Source organism: Bufo gargarizans, chromosome 2 (assembly GCF_014858855.1).
Source record: "Bufo gargarizans isolate SCDJY-AF-19 chromosome 2, ASM1485885v1, whole genome shotgun sequence".
NCBI lineage: Eukaryota > Metazoa > Chordata > Amphibia > Anura > Bufonidae > Bufo > Bufo gargarizans.
In genome coordinates, this window is record NC_058081.1 from 93776918 (window position 1) to 93792477 (window position 15560).

Here is a 15560-nt window from a genome sequence, read left to right on the forward strand (position 1 = left end):
GCCTCCTGTATATGAATGAATGATAGATTAATCTTCATTGGTGGAGCAGTGGACATAGCTCCTCCCCTCCTCCTGTCCCCTGTACTTTCATTGGCGGCAGCAGCAGCAGCACAGGGGGGAGGAGACACTGCTTCCTTCTCCCCTGTGCTGCTGCTGAGGGAACACGGAGAGCGCTGTCAGCAGCGCGATCTGTGTTCCCATACACTATCGGAATATCGGCAAAATAGATGCCGATACCGATAGCGTTCAAAATCCTGAATATCGGCCGATAATATCGGTAAATCCGATAATCGGTCGATCCCTAGCGTGTACCCCTGGCCAAAAGAATGTGTGAGTAATGCGGTGTAGTGTGCGGGTTACAGCTAGGTGGCCTGCCAAGGGAATGTCATGTCCTATCTTGAGTATTTCTCGACGGTATTTGTGGGGCACTACCAGCTGTCGCCTCTGCTGCTCCCTTTTCTCCGTCAAGCGATACAGCTTTCCCTTTTCCCATAAAAAGGTTTCGTTATCTGACCCGCTCCCTCCGGTCTCTGCTCGTTCCCGGTACTTTTGTAATGTCGGGTCAGTCTTAGACTCTGTCTCGAAAGCATCTGGGGTGTCCCAGGGTATGGGACCTAACGGGTCAGTCGAGGTCGGGGTAGGTCTTACCTGTGTCTCCCGCACCGGTGATAGTTCTTGCTCCGTTCGGGCTTGGGCTCTGGTAGTCACTGGGTTTGCCTCGTTGTTGTACACTGGAGCATAGGCAGAAGTCATGGGGCCCAAATCGTTGCCCAGTAGTACTTCGGCAGGTAAATTATCCATTATGCCCACGTTTACGGACCCCTTTCCCACTCCCCAATCAAGATGTACTTTAGCGGTCGGAATTTTGTACACATCCCCTCCCGCCACTCTAACGGCCACAGTCTGCCCTGATCGCTTGTGCTCCGGCACCAAATGGCTCTGGACTAGTGTAATGGTAGCCCCCGTGTCTCTTAACCCCTCGGTAGATCGCCCCTCGAGCCATACCTTCTGCCGATGGTGCTGGCGGTTATCCGAAGCAGCATATACCGGATCTGCTTCGTGAAGTGGTCCCAAATATTCCTCCATAGGGGCTTCTTGGTTAACACAGAGCGCCCGGGCAGGACGAGATGACCCAGGGGGGTAATTATAATTCCGGGGGGTCTGGTGTGCATTAAGGGGGCAGCTAGCCATGCGGTGGCCTGGTTGATTGCATCGGTAGCAGGTCGGTCTGGGACGATCAGAGTTGTTATTCGGTGGTCCTGAGTAACGTGCGGGGCCCGCGGGCATCGAGGCTCGGAATTCAGTACGTGGTGGCGTGCGGTAAACATCTTTGTGTTCGACCCGTGCTGGGGCTCGGTAGTTTGTGGGTTCGTGTAGACGGGAGTCGTAATGTTCATCGGCCAATTTGGCTGCTTCTTCTAAGGTAGAGGGTCGTCTGTCTCGCAGCCATTCCTTCCCCTGCTGCTCCATGCCGTTATAAAAATGTTCTAAGAGAAATAATTGTAAAATTTCCTCACCAGTCACAGCTTTACTTCCGCTCATCCAGTGATTTGCCGCTCTCCGCATTCGGTGCGCCCATTCCATATGTGTGTCGTTAGGCTTCTTTCTCGTGCTACGAAATTGACGGCGATACATGTCAGGAGTTACAGCGTACCGCCGCAACAGTGTCTCTTTGACCAGCGCATACTGTGTCACTTCCTCAGCGCCCAGAGTCCGAAATGCTTCCAGAGCTCGCCCGGATAGTTTTCCAGACAATATCGTGGGCCACTCTCTGTTGGGAATCTGGTGCAGGGCACATTGCCTCTCGAAGTCCGCCAAATATTCATCGATTCCTGTCTCGCTTTCTAGGAAGGGTCTAAAAGCCGCATAGGGTATCTTTGGCCTCCCTGCGTTTCCGACAGGAACGATTACCTGAGATGCTTCGGCATTGCGGTGTGCGGTCACTAGGCTGAGTTCGTGGGCTCGAGCCTTCCGTATATCCTCGTCCGCTTCTGCCATCAACTGCTGTACCAGTTCCATAGGTGGGTTCGGCCCGTATAGAGAGAGCCTCTCCCGAACAATCCTGGTCTTTTCGTCACTACTCGTGGTCGGGGTTTCTGCCATTGTGAAGCCCTGATCCAGTTCGGTTAGTTCTGCGATCAGTTCCCTTCTCGGACGGTTGCTGGCGTTCCCCCCTCTGCTTTCGAGTAAATCCTTCAGGGTCGCACGTTTCAATTTTTCGTAAGCGCTCTCCATCCGTTCAGTACCTCTCCTAGGAAATCCAGGACAATCCCACCGCTGCCATCCAAATGTTACGGTTACTCCCCGGCTAGCTGGGAGCTGGACCGCTTGGATAGTCTGGATCTCTGTTTAGGGAGAGAGAGAGGAGCCGCTTCGTCTCGGTATCCAGAAGGATCCTGTAAATGTAGAACAATCCCGGTAACGATCTTTCAGCTAGGATAATCCTTCCCCCCTCCACAAACGAGTCGAGGCTGCGATTTGAAGGTTAAGCAAGACTGATGTTTATTGACCCGGGGCCTCCTTTTATGCAATCCTGCCCTGGGAAGGGCTACATTTACATGATTACCACAATACACAATTACATGTCTGGGACAGCCCCCACGTCTCCTCCCCTCAGATAAGCCTTTAACATAATCAACCCACACACAATGTTACCCAAGTTCTGGATGTACCCCAAAACCAGGGGGTACATCTTTACATTCGGTATCCTCAGACAGTCCTGGTGTAGGGGAACAACATATCCAAAATCCAGCTCCGTCGGTCCAAGGGTTCGGGAGTTACGGGTCCCTGAAGTCCTGACCGACCGCACACAGTGTAATTAACAGTTTTGTAACACACCCTATATGTGGTTGAAAACTGCTTTTACGGGCACACGGCATTGTTCAGAAGGAAAGGAACACCATATGGTTTTTGGGAAGCAGATTTCACTGGGATAATTTTAAGCTGCCATGTCACATTTGAAGACCCCCTGATGCACTGCTAGAGTAGAAACTCCCAAAAAGTGACCCCATTTTAGAAACTACACCCCTCAAGGTATACAAAACTGATTTTACAAACTTTGTTAACCCTTTAGGTGTTCCACAAGAATTAATGGAAAATAAGTGAAATTCTGAGATTTCATCTCTAAGGGCTAACAACCAAACAAACCAAACTCAATATTTATGGCCCTGATTCTGTAGTTTACAGAAACACCCCATATTTGGTTGTAAACTGCTGTATGGGCACACGGCAATGCGCAGAGGTAAAGGAACGCCATATGGTTTTTGGAAGGCAGATTTTGCTGGACTGGTTTTTTGACACCATATCCCATTTGAAGACCCCCTGATGCACCCCTAGAGTAGAAACTCCAAAAAAAGTTACCCCATTTTGGAAAGTACGGGATAAGTTGGCAGTTTTGTTGGTACTATTTTAGGGTACATATGATTTTTGGTTGCTCTACTTTACACTTTTTGTGAGGCAAGATAACAAAAAATTGCTGTTTTGGCACAGTTTTTATATTTTGTTATTTACAACATTCATCTGACAGGTTAGATCATGTGATATTTTTATAGAGCAGGTTGTTTGTTTGTTTCAGTTTTACATAAAAAAGCATTTTTTAAACAAAATTTTTTTTTTTTGTGTCTCCACATTCTGAAAGCCGTAGTTTTTAAATTTTTGGGCGACCGTCTTGTGTAGGTCCTTTTTTATTTTCGGGATGAGATGATGGTTGTGTTGGTAATATTATAGTGTGCATATGACTTTTTGATCGCTTGCTATTACACTTTTTGTGATGTAAGGTGACAAAAAAATGGCTTTTTTGACACCGTTTTTATTTATATTTTTTTACGGTGGTCATCTGACGGGTTAGGTCATGTGGTATTTTTATAGAGCAGGTTGTTACGGACGTGGCAATATCTAATATGTATACTTTTTTTCTTAATACACAGTCTTTTACACAGTAACAGCATGCTTTAGTGTCTCCATATTCTGAGCCATAGTTTTTTTTATTTTTTGGGCGATTATCTTAGGTAGGGCTGATTTTTTGCGGAATGAGGTGACTGTTAGATTGGTACTATTTTGGGGGGTATATGCCTTTTTGATCGCTTGGTGTTGCACTTTTAGTGATGCCAGGTGACAAAAAAATGGTTTATTTAGCACAGTTTTTATTTTATTTTTTTGACGGTGTTCACCTGAGGGGTAAGGTCATGTGATATTTTTATAGAGCCGGTCGATACAGATGCGGCAATACCTAATATGTCTACTTTTCTTTTTTTTTACCTATTTTTACAAAAATAATTCCCTTTAAAAAAAGGATATATTTTTTTTATTTTACTTGAAACTTTGCTCTTTTTTTTTTTTTTTTTTTCACTTTACTTTTTGTGCCACTCAGGGACTTCAACTTTTGGGGGTCTGATTCCCTTTACAATGCATGACAATACTTTTGTATTGTCATGCATTGGCTATAAGTGTATTACACACTGTAATACACTTACAGCCTTCCTGCCTGTGAGATCTAGGGGACTGGATCTCACAGGCTCTCCCAGAAGGCAGCCACAATGCCTAAGGAAGGCATCGTGCTGCCTTGTATGCCATTGGGTCGCCCGTCACAGCCGCGCGGAGACCCGATGGCTGCTTCCTCCCTGCACGGACATCAAAGGTGCCGTGGTCAGCGCTGACCACGGCGGTGCAGGGGTTAATGCGCCTGCATCGGTGATTTCACCGATGCCGGCGCATGCAGCAGGGGTCCGGCTATCAGTGACTGCCGGACCCCTGCCACTGATCGGGCGGGCGCAGCTTCTGCACCCGCCTGATCACCATGACGTACATGTACTTCTCTGGTCCTTAAGTCGCAGCCAGAGATGATGTACATGTACGTCATGGGTCCTTGAACTGTTAAATGGTGTTCACCCACATAGGGAGAAGATGTTTTTGTCTGTCTCATAATACATACAGTGCTGTATGCTGCAAAGTAAGAATGTTTTCAACAATAAAAAAGTGCTATTTTTATCAATTAAAGTGGTTGTCCGCTTTTGTAATATTGATGACCTATCCTTAGCTATTTTTGAAGAGAACGTGAATAGAACAGAGCCATCCCACTGAAGTAAATGGGGACTGTGGAGTTGTCATTACACTTGCTCACCACCTCGTTGTCGATGACGAGCACATAAATATTGAAGAGAAGGTAGCACTCGTATGAGTGCTGCGGTCTCTTCCAACAGCTGATCGGCGTGGAGTCGGACCCCCACCAATCTGGTATTGATGACCTATCCTACATATTATAAAAGCGGACAACCCCTTTAAATGCTATGTACACGTTTGGGTGCAATATTTTTTTATTGTTGCATTGTACTCATTTTGAGCTAAAAATATTTTTTTCAATTGGTCTTTATTATAAATTTGGAATCCTTTTTCTATAGCTAGCTGAGATGCTGTAGTAGCTGCTTATGGATTTTCTCTCTTTCCGGTCATCTGGGGAGCTGGCAGGCTCCTTATCTCTGCTCTCTCTCATTGTAAACACTCATTATAGCTCAGTTTTTATCTTATTGATAAGAATGTGGCTTAAACAAGTGTTTACGACCTCTCAGTAGTTTGAAAAAAAATAGTTATTAGATGACCTTTAAAGTACCAGTCACACAGCTAGAAAAACAGTTAACCCCTTGTGACAGAACGGCTCAATATGTTTAATAAAAGCCAATTGAAAATATGATTTTTAGCCAAAAATTAGTCAAAATGCAATCATAAACAAAAATTGTCTGCGAAGGAGTACATAGCCTTTACAAAATGCAATGTGAATGAACAAAGAGGAAAGAGAATTCTAAATCCAATCAATATTTGGTGTGACCACCCATTGCCTTCAAGACTGCATCAGTTCTTCTAGATACACTTGCACACCTTTGCCACCACAGAGCCCTGATCTCAACATCATGGAGTCTGCTGGGATTAGATGAAGAGACAGAAGGATCTGATCATCCACAGAAGACTTTGGTTAGTTCTCCAAGATGTTTGGAACAGCCTCTCTGCCGAGTTCCTTCAAAAACTACCTAGAAGAACTGATGCTGGCCTGAAGGCAGAGGGTGGTCACATCATATACTGATTTGATTTAGATCTCTGTTTTGTATATTCACTTTTCATTTTGTTGACTGATAGAATTAAACTAATAACACTTCTCTTCTTTGAATGCATTCTTACTTTTTTCCCCACACCAGCAACATTTTTCCCCACACCAGTACTGCATGGACAAGCAATTCATCATATATGACATTCCAACCATCCCTCATTCATACAGATGTGAGTCCTGCCTGCATATATAGAATATCTGCCGGGCGCAATGCATTATTACAGAAAAATCAATAATTAATTTTCAGGTAATGCTTTTATCAGTCCTGTAAATTGCAGCTATTATTTCTATGTTTGACATCCGGTAATTCACCCAAATGGATATATACCATATATAATTTGTGAGTGCTGATCTGTATGCTTAACGAATGGAGCCATAGCTCTGTTTATTAATAATAGGAGACAAGTGCATTAGTTAATGGTCTTCATCGATTATATTAAGGGAAATCAACAAAGGAGCAAAAGTTATTGATCTGACAAAAGTGTTTGTGAGTCTAGTGGCGCATGGAGAGAGGACGCACGTGATCTGCTTTCTCTACATACAGCCACCCCTAGGGGGAGCTCACTGCATACTGATGTATACTGCTGCCACTGAGCCCAGAACTAGCTGAATACGTCCATAACTACAGTTAGCATCTCCTAGTGGTGGCCAGAATTATATCATTTATGACATAAATAATATGAAATTAATCACAAGAGAATGGGGAGCATTAACTTTATTGCAAAAAATTACCAGAGCTGAGTGAGAAGTCTGTTTTGCTATGGGACCTAATGTTTCTTATGAAGTGCAAAGAACATTTGCTGGTTCTGATTGGATGCTCTGTAGAAGTACAAGTCCACTTTTTGTTTTACCACCAGCCATTGTAAAATACAGTGGCTGCCATTTCGGAAGTCCAGAGTGGTTGTTGATGGAGACGGCTGGAACAAAAGACCTGCAAATCTAGGAGCTGAGTGCAGAACTGGGACCTAATCTGGAACTATGAACAAAAACACTTCATACAGTTGTGAGAAACATAACAAAAAATGATGATTAAAGGGATTGTACCAGATGTCTGCAGGTTGTGTGTGGTATTCCAGCTGTAGTACTAGACACAACCCATGGCCAGGTCTGGACGATAACAGCTTCAATTTCAGTGCTGCTCTGACAAGTATTCCCCATTGAATTGGCTCCTTTTCTTCCTTAGAGACTTGACGTTGTGAATATCATCCATGTCCGCGGATGCATCCATGCTGTGGGCTTGTGGTTAAATGATAATTTTGGAATTACGTTTGGCTTAGTAGCGGCAGTTCTGGCCCCTCAGGTAATGTCACATTTATGTCAACAGTGTTTCATCATTTGTACATTATGTATAGCCCGGGGTGCCTCTGTCCTGTTTTTTGGGGGAAGGGAGGGAGGTTTAGGTGAAAAGTGAAATTACTTTCTTTTCATCCTAAATTTGAGACGGCAAATTTCAGGTGTGGGCTAAGGGGGCAGTTTATCATTTGCGGTGGTTTAGGCGTCAGTTTTAAGTCTGCAAAAGTACACCAGCGGGTTACCTGGCAGGAAGATGTTTTTTTTTTTTTTGTGACACATGATAAATGTGATGTCTCAGAAAAGATTTCGCACACGGGTATCACTGGCATAGCCGACGATAAATGTCCCCCTAAATGCCTAAATCTTGCCTACATTCAGTCGGGAAATATACCTTTTTAATACATTTCTCCTCTTAGATCCTAATTAATTTGGTCCTAAATTTTCATTTTATATATTAATTCTGTAGCACAAGGGTGTCACACTGAAAATGCAGTCCAATCTGCCAGCATCATGTTGTAGAGAAGGATGAGCTGAGAAAAGTGATATCTTTTGTGGAAAAAGATTCAGTAGTACTAGTAATGGCTTCATTTAAACCTCTGCTTTTTCAGTCCTACTCAGTGGTTGAGAGCCTTCCCATATGATTCTGTATACAGAGAGATCTGTCAGTCCAGTAGGACCACCCTCTGGACTCCTAAGCATAGAAAAAGCAGAGATTTAGATGAATAGAGTACAGGTAAGGCTATGTTAACAGTAGCATTGTGAATCCAGTAACCTGATCCGATGGGCTGTCGTCTGGACAAAGAAATGCTCCATGCAGTAGTATTTGTCCAGCCAAAACCCAAGATTTATACCGGAAAAACAGCCAGATGCCATAATAATCAATGGTGATCCGGCGGTACACGGTTGTATCCGGAAATACCATAGACGGTGAGCTCTGGTAGCCTGATCCTCAGCCCGATCAGGAGAGAAAGAAGTAATTACCTATATCACTGAAAAGATATTTGACTAAAAATGTGCTTTTACTCAAACATTTAAAAGCCGGATCCAAATCCACGAAAGCAAGCAATATGTCTGTTTTAGCTGTTCTCCAGGTGGGTAAGCAGAGTGTAGGGGGGGATTTACCAGGTTTATCAAATTCACTTTGACCACAAGTTTAGGGGTGTTGCTCACACATACCATTGTCTTCTTTGTTTACTGTGATAGTTTTCTCGTCCATTTCAACAGATAATCTGTCACGGCCTTTGGTGTGCGCTGTGACACTTATGCCACGCATGCTGTTGCCTGTGGCAATGTGTTGCTGTTTCAGCATGCAGGGGCAGTGTCACGGCCTTTGTGGTGTGTGCCGTGACATGGTTGCCTTGCATGTTGTTGCCTGCGGCAACGTGTAGTTTTTATGCTCGTGTGTGCACTTCCCCTTTCAGTTGTTTCCTCCTCTGTCTGGTGCTGGAGGGGTTAACCACCTTTTTGGGCGTGGTCACTAGGTGCTTCATCTTACCTGTGGCTAGAGGTCAGGAGTCAGTGGTACTCCAGCCATAGTGTGTGTTGGAGTTATGCTCCTGGTCCTCAGGTTTCATCTCCCAGAGTGAGGGCCTCCTAGTGGGACATTGAGTTCTCCAGCGATGACTTCCTTCCCTTACATGTGTTGAATGTTTGGTGTGGGGTTATGCTTTGGTGTGTGTTGTAATTGTACCACAAGTCTGTATGCAGTGCCACCTGGGGCTGCCATACACCTTGTGGCATGGGGGTCCTGGCGGAGTCTGGTGTGCTGGATACCTGTGTGAGTTGCTGGTATGGTGTCCTGTTTGGTGTTAAGGCTCCGGTACATATTCACGGGTTCCTGTCATTGTGGCAGTGGCAGGTAGGTGTGTTGTCTTGTTTTCTTACTTGCCGTTTCTCTTGCTGCATATGGTCTTTTCCTTTCCCTGCTTCTAGGCCTTTTGAGACTCTTGTTCTTCCGTGTCCTGGAAGAACAGGGCGCCTCTCCTCAGCTCCTTTGTGAGGGATTCTCAGGGCGACTCAGGGTCTTAGGTATCCAGGGTATGAGCCGTCCTACCATCCAGGTCCCCTCATACGGTGAGGAGTTAGGGCTAGGTATAGGGACGCATTAGGAGGTGACCTGCTCCCAGGCCTAGTTGCTTTCCTTATTCCCCAGTCATCGTACGGTTTTTCCCCACTCCCCACCGTGACATAATCCCATTATGGATAAATACAGTCCGCTTGATGGTAATAAGTAGTATACTTTTTGGAACATAAGTAGTTCAGGGGACTCTGCAATCCTATAAACATTGTGATATTTATTTATTAAGACCCTAGGCCATTGGCACTAACATTTTTGGTCAAATGGCGTTTCTACTCCACCTAGCTAAGAGCTGGATTATATCTCATTCTAGGAGCACAGACTGCCAAAGGATGTGCTTAATTTACGATGAGGCATGCTTCTTGTAAATGTCATTCATTAAGCGCATCCTCCAGTGGCGCAGGGGGATATCAAGACTGGCATAGAAAACACTGTTATTATTAAATGACCTCAGGTTGCGATAACTAAGCTACATTGCGCTACACACTGAACAACATGGCCAACAGTGGAGAAATGTGAAGGGACAGAAGAATGATTAGGTAGGGCCACCAAGGGTGGGGATGCCCTTTTCAGAGCAACATCTCTGCCAGATATGTAAAGGATAATAATATTAAAGATTAGGGTTTGGATTGTGAAGTATACTATTTATTACCATCAAGAGGACTAAACTGGAGGGTAAACAAAGCAGAGGAAACCAACAGGAGACTAACGCCCCACAAACTTGTGCTCAAAGTGAATTCAGAAGAATAACCATATGATGAAGGTACACTTGGGGGGGGGGGGGGGGGGGAGAGTACAGACACACTCCCTGATGCAGCCTCTACAAGTATAAAGGCACAACCATATGGTAAATTGTGAACATCACTTTTGAGGAAGCCCATATGTGGCCAATTTGAAGACGTACCAACCTGTTCCTAGACTGACCACCAATAAGCATTAAACTTGAGGATCACCGAGGCCAAAGGACATTTTTAATAGACATATTTGCTTTTGTGAACTTGGGTGTTGATTTTAAATGTTTAAGTTAAAGGTTGGCTTTTAAGCAAAGCAAATTTTTTACGAATGTCTTTTGCATTTCAGCTAGGTTGAACGAGATTGTCTATGATATGCAGTGTCATAAATAATTAAATATACATCCTGGTGTGCACAGACGTAGCGGCTGTGAACCGTCTCTATCAACATGATTACTGTTTCTGTGATTTCTCTCTATAACCGTACTATTTTTAATCCTTCATCACAGGCTCTAGGCATTGGATTGTCTTATCTGTTTTGGACAAAACTCAAAGACCTTTGTGCTTATGATGAGACTGACTTCAGATTCCTGAAAATAAAAGACTTTAACTTCAAGGACCTTGACTTGAGTGGAGCTGGGTGCTGTCTCTGCTTACCACGAGAGGAAGGCTACCTCCCAGTCAATACGGATAGTGATGATGACAGAACAAGCTAGAGGATCATCCAGCCTATCCTCATCCCTCTCAGAACTGCCTCACACACAGCAGTGACATTTTAAGGCATTGTACTTGAACTGAGAGTGGTTACCTGTTTTATTCCCAGAAACAGCGCCTCTCTTGCCTGTGTCTGGTACTGCAGCTGAGCCCTATTCACTTGAGAGCCAAATTTATTCCAATATACTGTGCTCATGGTAAGGGCACAGTGAAGATTTTGGTAATGCAATAACATGGTAGTAACTTGATGTTCACTTACCTGCGATGCCTGGGTACAATGTTTACATTTTTGTATAATTTATGTATGAATTTTTGGTTCAAAGGGCTTGAACGTACTTTGTGCTGTAATGCAGGCATTTTATAATTCTAAGTTATTGTTTTTGTGAAGCCCACGTTCTGCTCAGGGTTATATCTTGAGTTTGTAACACTCTAAGTCTCGTAGGCACTTATACTGTAGAACCTCCCTTGTTCTCTTCCTGTGGACTACACCCGGGTGCATGCTTTGAGCTATAGACCATACGTTCTTTGGGAATTTATGAGTAAAAAAAAGTAGTCCTAGGCACTTTCTTAGCAATTAGTATTAGAGCTATAGAACACCAACATTTACCTTTTATATGTAATACAGACGTGGACAAAATTGTTGGTACCCTTTGGTCAATGAAAGAAAAAGTCACAATGGTCACAGAAATAACTTTAATCTGACAAAAGTAATAATAAATTAAAATTCTATAAATGTTAACCAATGAAAGTCAGACATTGTTTTTCAACCATGCTTCAACAGAATTATGTAAAAAAATAAACTCATGAAACAGGCATGGACAAAAATGATGGTACCCCTAACTTAATATTTTGTTGCGCAACCTTTTGAGGCAATCACTGCAATCAAACGCTTCCTGTAACTGTCAATGAGACATCTGCACCTCTCAGCAGGTATTTTGGCCCACTCCTCATGAGCAAACTGCTCCAGTTGTGTCCGGTTTGAAGGGTGCCTTTTCCAGACTGCATGTTTCAGCTCCTTCCAAAGATGCTCAATAGGATTGAGGTCAGGGCTCATAGAAGGCCACTTTAGAATAGTCCAATTTTTTCCTCTTAGCCATTCTTGGGTGTTTTTAGCGGTGTGTTTTGGGTCATTGTCCTGTTGCAAGACCCATGACCTGCGACTGAGACCAAGCTTTCTGACACTGGCTAGTACATTTCTCTCTAGAATTCCTTGATAGTCTTGAGATTTCATTGTACCCTGCACAGATTCAAGACACCCTGTGCCAGACACAGCAAAGCAGCCCCAGAACATAACAGAGCCTCCTCCATGTTTCACAGTAGGGACAGTGTTCTTTTCTTGATATGCTTCATTTTTTCGTCTGTGAACATACAGCTGATGTGCCTTGGCAAAAACTTCGATTTTTGTCTCATCTGTCCACAGGACATTCTCCCAGAAGCTTTGTGGCTTGTCAACATGTAGTTTGGCATATTCCAGTCTTGCTTTTTTATGATTCGTTTTCAACAATGGTGTCCTCCTTGGTCGTCTCCCATGTAGTCCACTTTGGCTCAAACAACGACGGATGGTGCGATCTGACACTGATGTTCCTTGAGCATGAAGTTCACCTTGAATCTCTTTAGAAGTCTTTCTAGGCTCTTTTGTTACCATTCGGATTATCCGTCTCTTAGATTTGTCATCAATTTTCCTCCTGCGGCCACGTCCAGGGAGGTTGGCTACAGTCCCATGGATCTTAAACTTATGAATAATATGTGCAACTGTACTCACAGGAACATCTAGTTGCTTGGAGATGGTCTTATAGCCTTTACCTTTAACATGCTTGTCTATAATTTTCTTTCTGATCTCTTGAGACAGCTCTTTCCTTTGCTTCCTCTGGTCCATGTCGAGTGTGGTACACACCATATCACCAAACAACACAGTGATTACCTGGAGCCATATATATAGGCCCAATGGCTGATTACAAGGTTGTAGACACCTGTGATGCTAATTAGTGGACACACCTTGAATTAACATGTCCCTTTGGTCACATTATGTTCTGTGTTTTCTAGGGGTACCATCATTTTTGTCCATGCCTGTTTCATGAGTTTATTTTTTTACATAATTCTGTTGAAGCATGGTTGAAAAACAATGTCTGACTTTCATTGGTTAACATTTATAGAATTTTAATTTATTATTACTTTTGTCAGATTAAAGTTATTTCTGTGACCATTGTGACTTTTTCTTTCATTGACCAAAGGGTACCAACAATTTTGTCCACGTCTGTATATCATTGCAGTGACTATACAGACAGATATGGAAGTTTTTTGTAAGATTTGCTTGTAACTTAAAGGGGATGTGCCCACGATCAGATAAGGGCACTCTCATTTTTCTAGAATGTACCCCACTCTTATCCATGGGCTGTGTCTTGTATTGCTCCATCCACTTTGTATTGAGAGGACCTGCCCTATGTGGTCAAGAGTAGGACTGTTTCTGGAAATATAGAAGACCCTTTTTCTTATCCTGGACAACCCCTTTAAAGGGCTTCTGCCATGAGAAATATTCTAAATTTTTCCACACCTGGACCTGAATACCTTTGTAACTGCATGTAATTAGAAATGTAGAGCTATTCAATAAAATGTATCTGAATGGTGCCACCTGCTGTTAGTTCTTTTCCTTATTTCTCTGTCCATCTCACTAAGGTGGTTGCACATGCTCAGTTTAAATATTCAAGTGCCATATTTTCTTTTAAAAGCTGTGGCAGTTACAGGGAAAGAGCTACAGCAGACAGGACACACACCCTGAGAAAGGAAACATCCCCCAAACCTGAAATAAATCTAGCAGAACAATTGGAGCAATGAATGGGGAAATCTTTATTATGTCTGATTTTCACCTTTTACATCAATCATGGCATAACCCTGTTTAAGTTTGAATCCAACTGTTATAGCCACCGTCACTGTTGTTATGCACACTCTGCTGTAAACTACATTATATACTGTGTTCATGTATACTATTGCAATTAGCCTCTTTGAAGTTAAAGAGGACCTTTCATCGGTCTCCAAACATTGTGAAGTAAGTATCATGACATATACAGCGGCGCCCAGGGATCTCACTGCACTTACTATTATCCCTGGGCGCCGCTCTGTTCTCCTGTTATGTCCTATGTTCGGGGACTTGGTTATAGTAGGCGGAGACTTAGGGGACTTGGTTATAGTAGGTGGAGTCTGCCCTTGTTCTGCTGGGCGTCGCCTTCTCCTAGGCTGTAGCGCTGGCCAATCGCAGCACAGAGCTCACAGCCTGGGAGGTTTTTTTCTCCCAGGCTGTGAGCTCTGCGATGTGATTGGCCAGCGCTACAGCCTAGGAGAAGGAGACGCCCAGCAGCACAATGGCAGTCTGCTCCTACTATAACCAAGTCCCCGAACATACCGAAGGACATAACTGGAGAACGGAGCGGCGCCCCGGGATAATAGTAAGTGCAGTGAGATCGCTGGGTGCCGCTGTATATGACATGATACTTAGTTCACAATGTTTGGACCAATGAAAGGTCCTTTTTAATGACCAGACCAAATAGCATAACAGAAAAGCAAGATTTAGTGACCACTGATACAGCGGGAAAAATAAGTATTTGATACACTGGCAATTTTGCACATTTTCCCACCTACAAAGAATGGAGACGTCTGTAATTTTTATCATAGGTACACTTCAACTAAAGAGAGAGAATCTAAAAAGAAAATGCAGAAAATCACATTGTATGATTTTTAAATAAATAATTAGCATTTTATTGTATGAAATAAGTATTTGATCACCTGCCAACCAGCAAGAATTCTGGCTCTCACAGACCTGTTAGTTTTTCTTTAAGAAGCCCTCCTCCTCTGCACTCATTACCTGTATTAATTGCACCTGTTTGAACTTGTTACCTGTATAAAAGACACCTGTCCACACACTCAGTCAATCACACTCGAACCTCCCCACCATGGCCAAGACCAAATAACTGTTTAAGGACAACAGAGACAAAATTGTAGACCTGCACATGCCTGGGATAGGCTACAGGACAGATCTTGCCTCGTGGGGTACGGATGATTCTGAAAAAGGTCAGAAATCAGCCCAGAACTACGCTGGAGGACCTGGTCAATGACCTGAAGAGCTGGGACCACAGTCTCACCATTAGAAGCACACTATGCCGTCATGGATTAAAATCCTGCAGGGCACGCAAGGTCCCCCTGTTCTCGCCAGCACATGTCCAGGCCATTTGAAGTTCGCTAATGACCATCTGGAAGATCGAGAGGTGGCATGGGAGAAGGTCATGTGGTTAGATGAGACCAAAATAGAACTTTTTTGTATTAACTCCACTCACCGTGTTTGGAGGAAGAAGAAGGATGAGTACAAACCCCATTAACACCGCCCCAACTGTAAAGCATGGGGGTCGAAACATCATACTTTTGGGGTGCTTTTCTGCAAAGGCGACAGGACGACTGCACAGTATTGAAGGGAAGATGGATGGGGCCAATAAACTCCTTCCCTCAGTAAGAGCATTGAAGATGGGTCAGGGCTGGGTCTTCCAGCATGACAATGACCCTAAACACTCAGCCAGGGCCAATAAGGAGTGTCTCCATAAGAAGAATTTCAAGGTCCTGGAGTGGCCTAGCCAGTCTCCAGACCTGAACCCAATTGAAAATC

The 15560-nt window shown here is 43.8% G+C and overlaps 1 protein-coding gene across 1 annotated transcript in view; it reads left to right on the plus strand.

Moving 5' to 3' along the window:
- The window catches only part of LOC122929523 (tetraspanin-15-like), a 238986-nt gene extending 227458 nt beyond the window's left edge, over nt 1-11528 (plus strand). The window contains exons 7-8 of the mRNA XM_044283124.1: nt 7281-7397; nt 10708-11528. Of these exons, the coding sequence (XP_044139059.1) occupies nt 7281-7397; nt 10708-10914 (324 nt within the window). The 3' untranslated portion in view covers nt 10915-11528. The remainder of the gene's footprint in view (nt 1-7280; nt 7398-10707) is intronic.
- The last annotated feature ends 4032 nt before the right edge of the window (nt 11529-15560 follow it).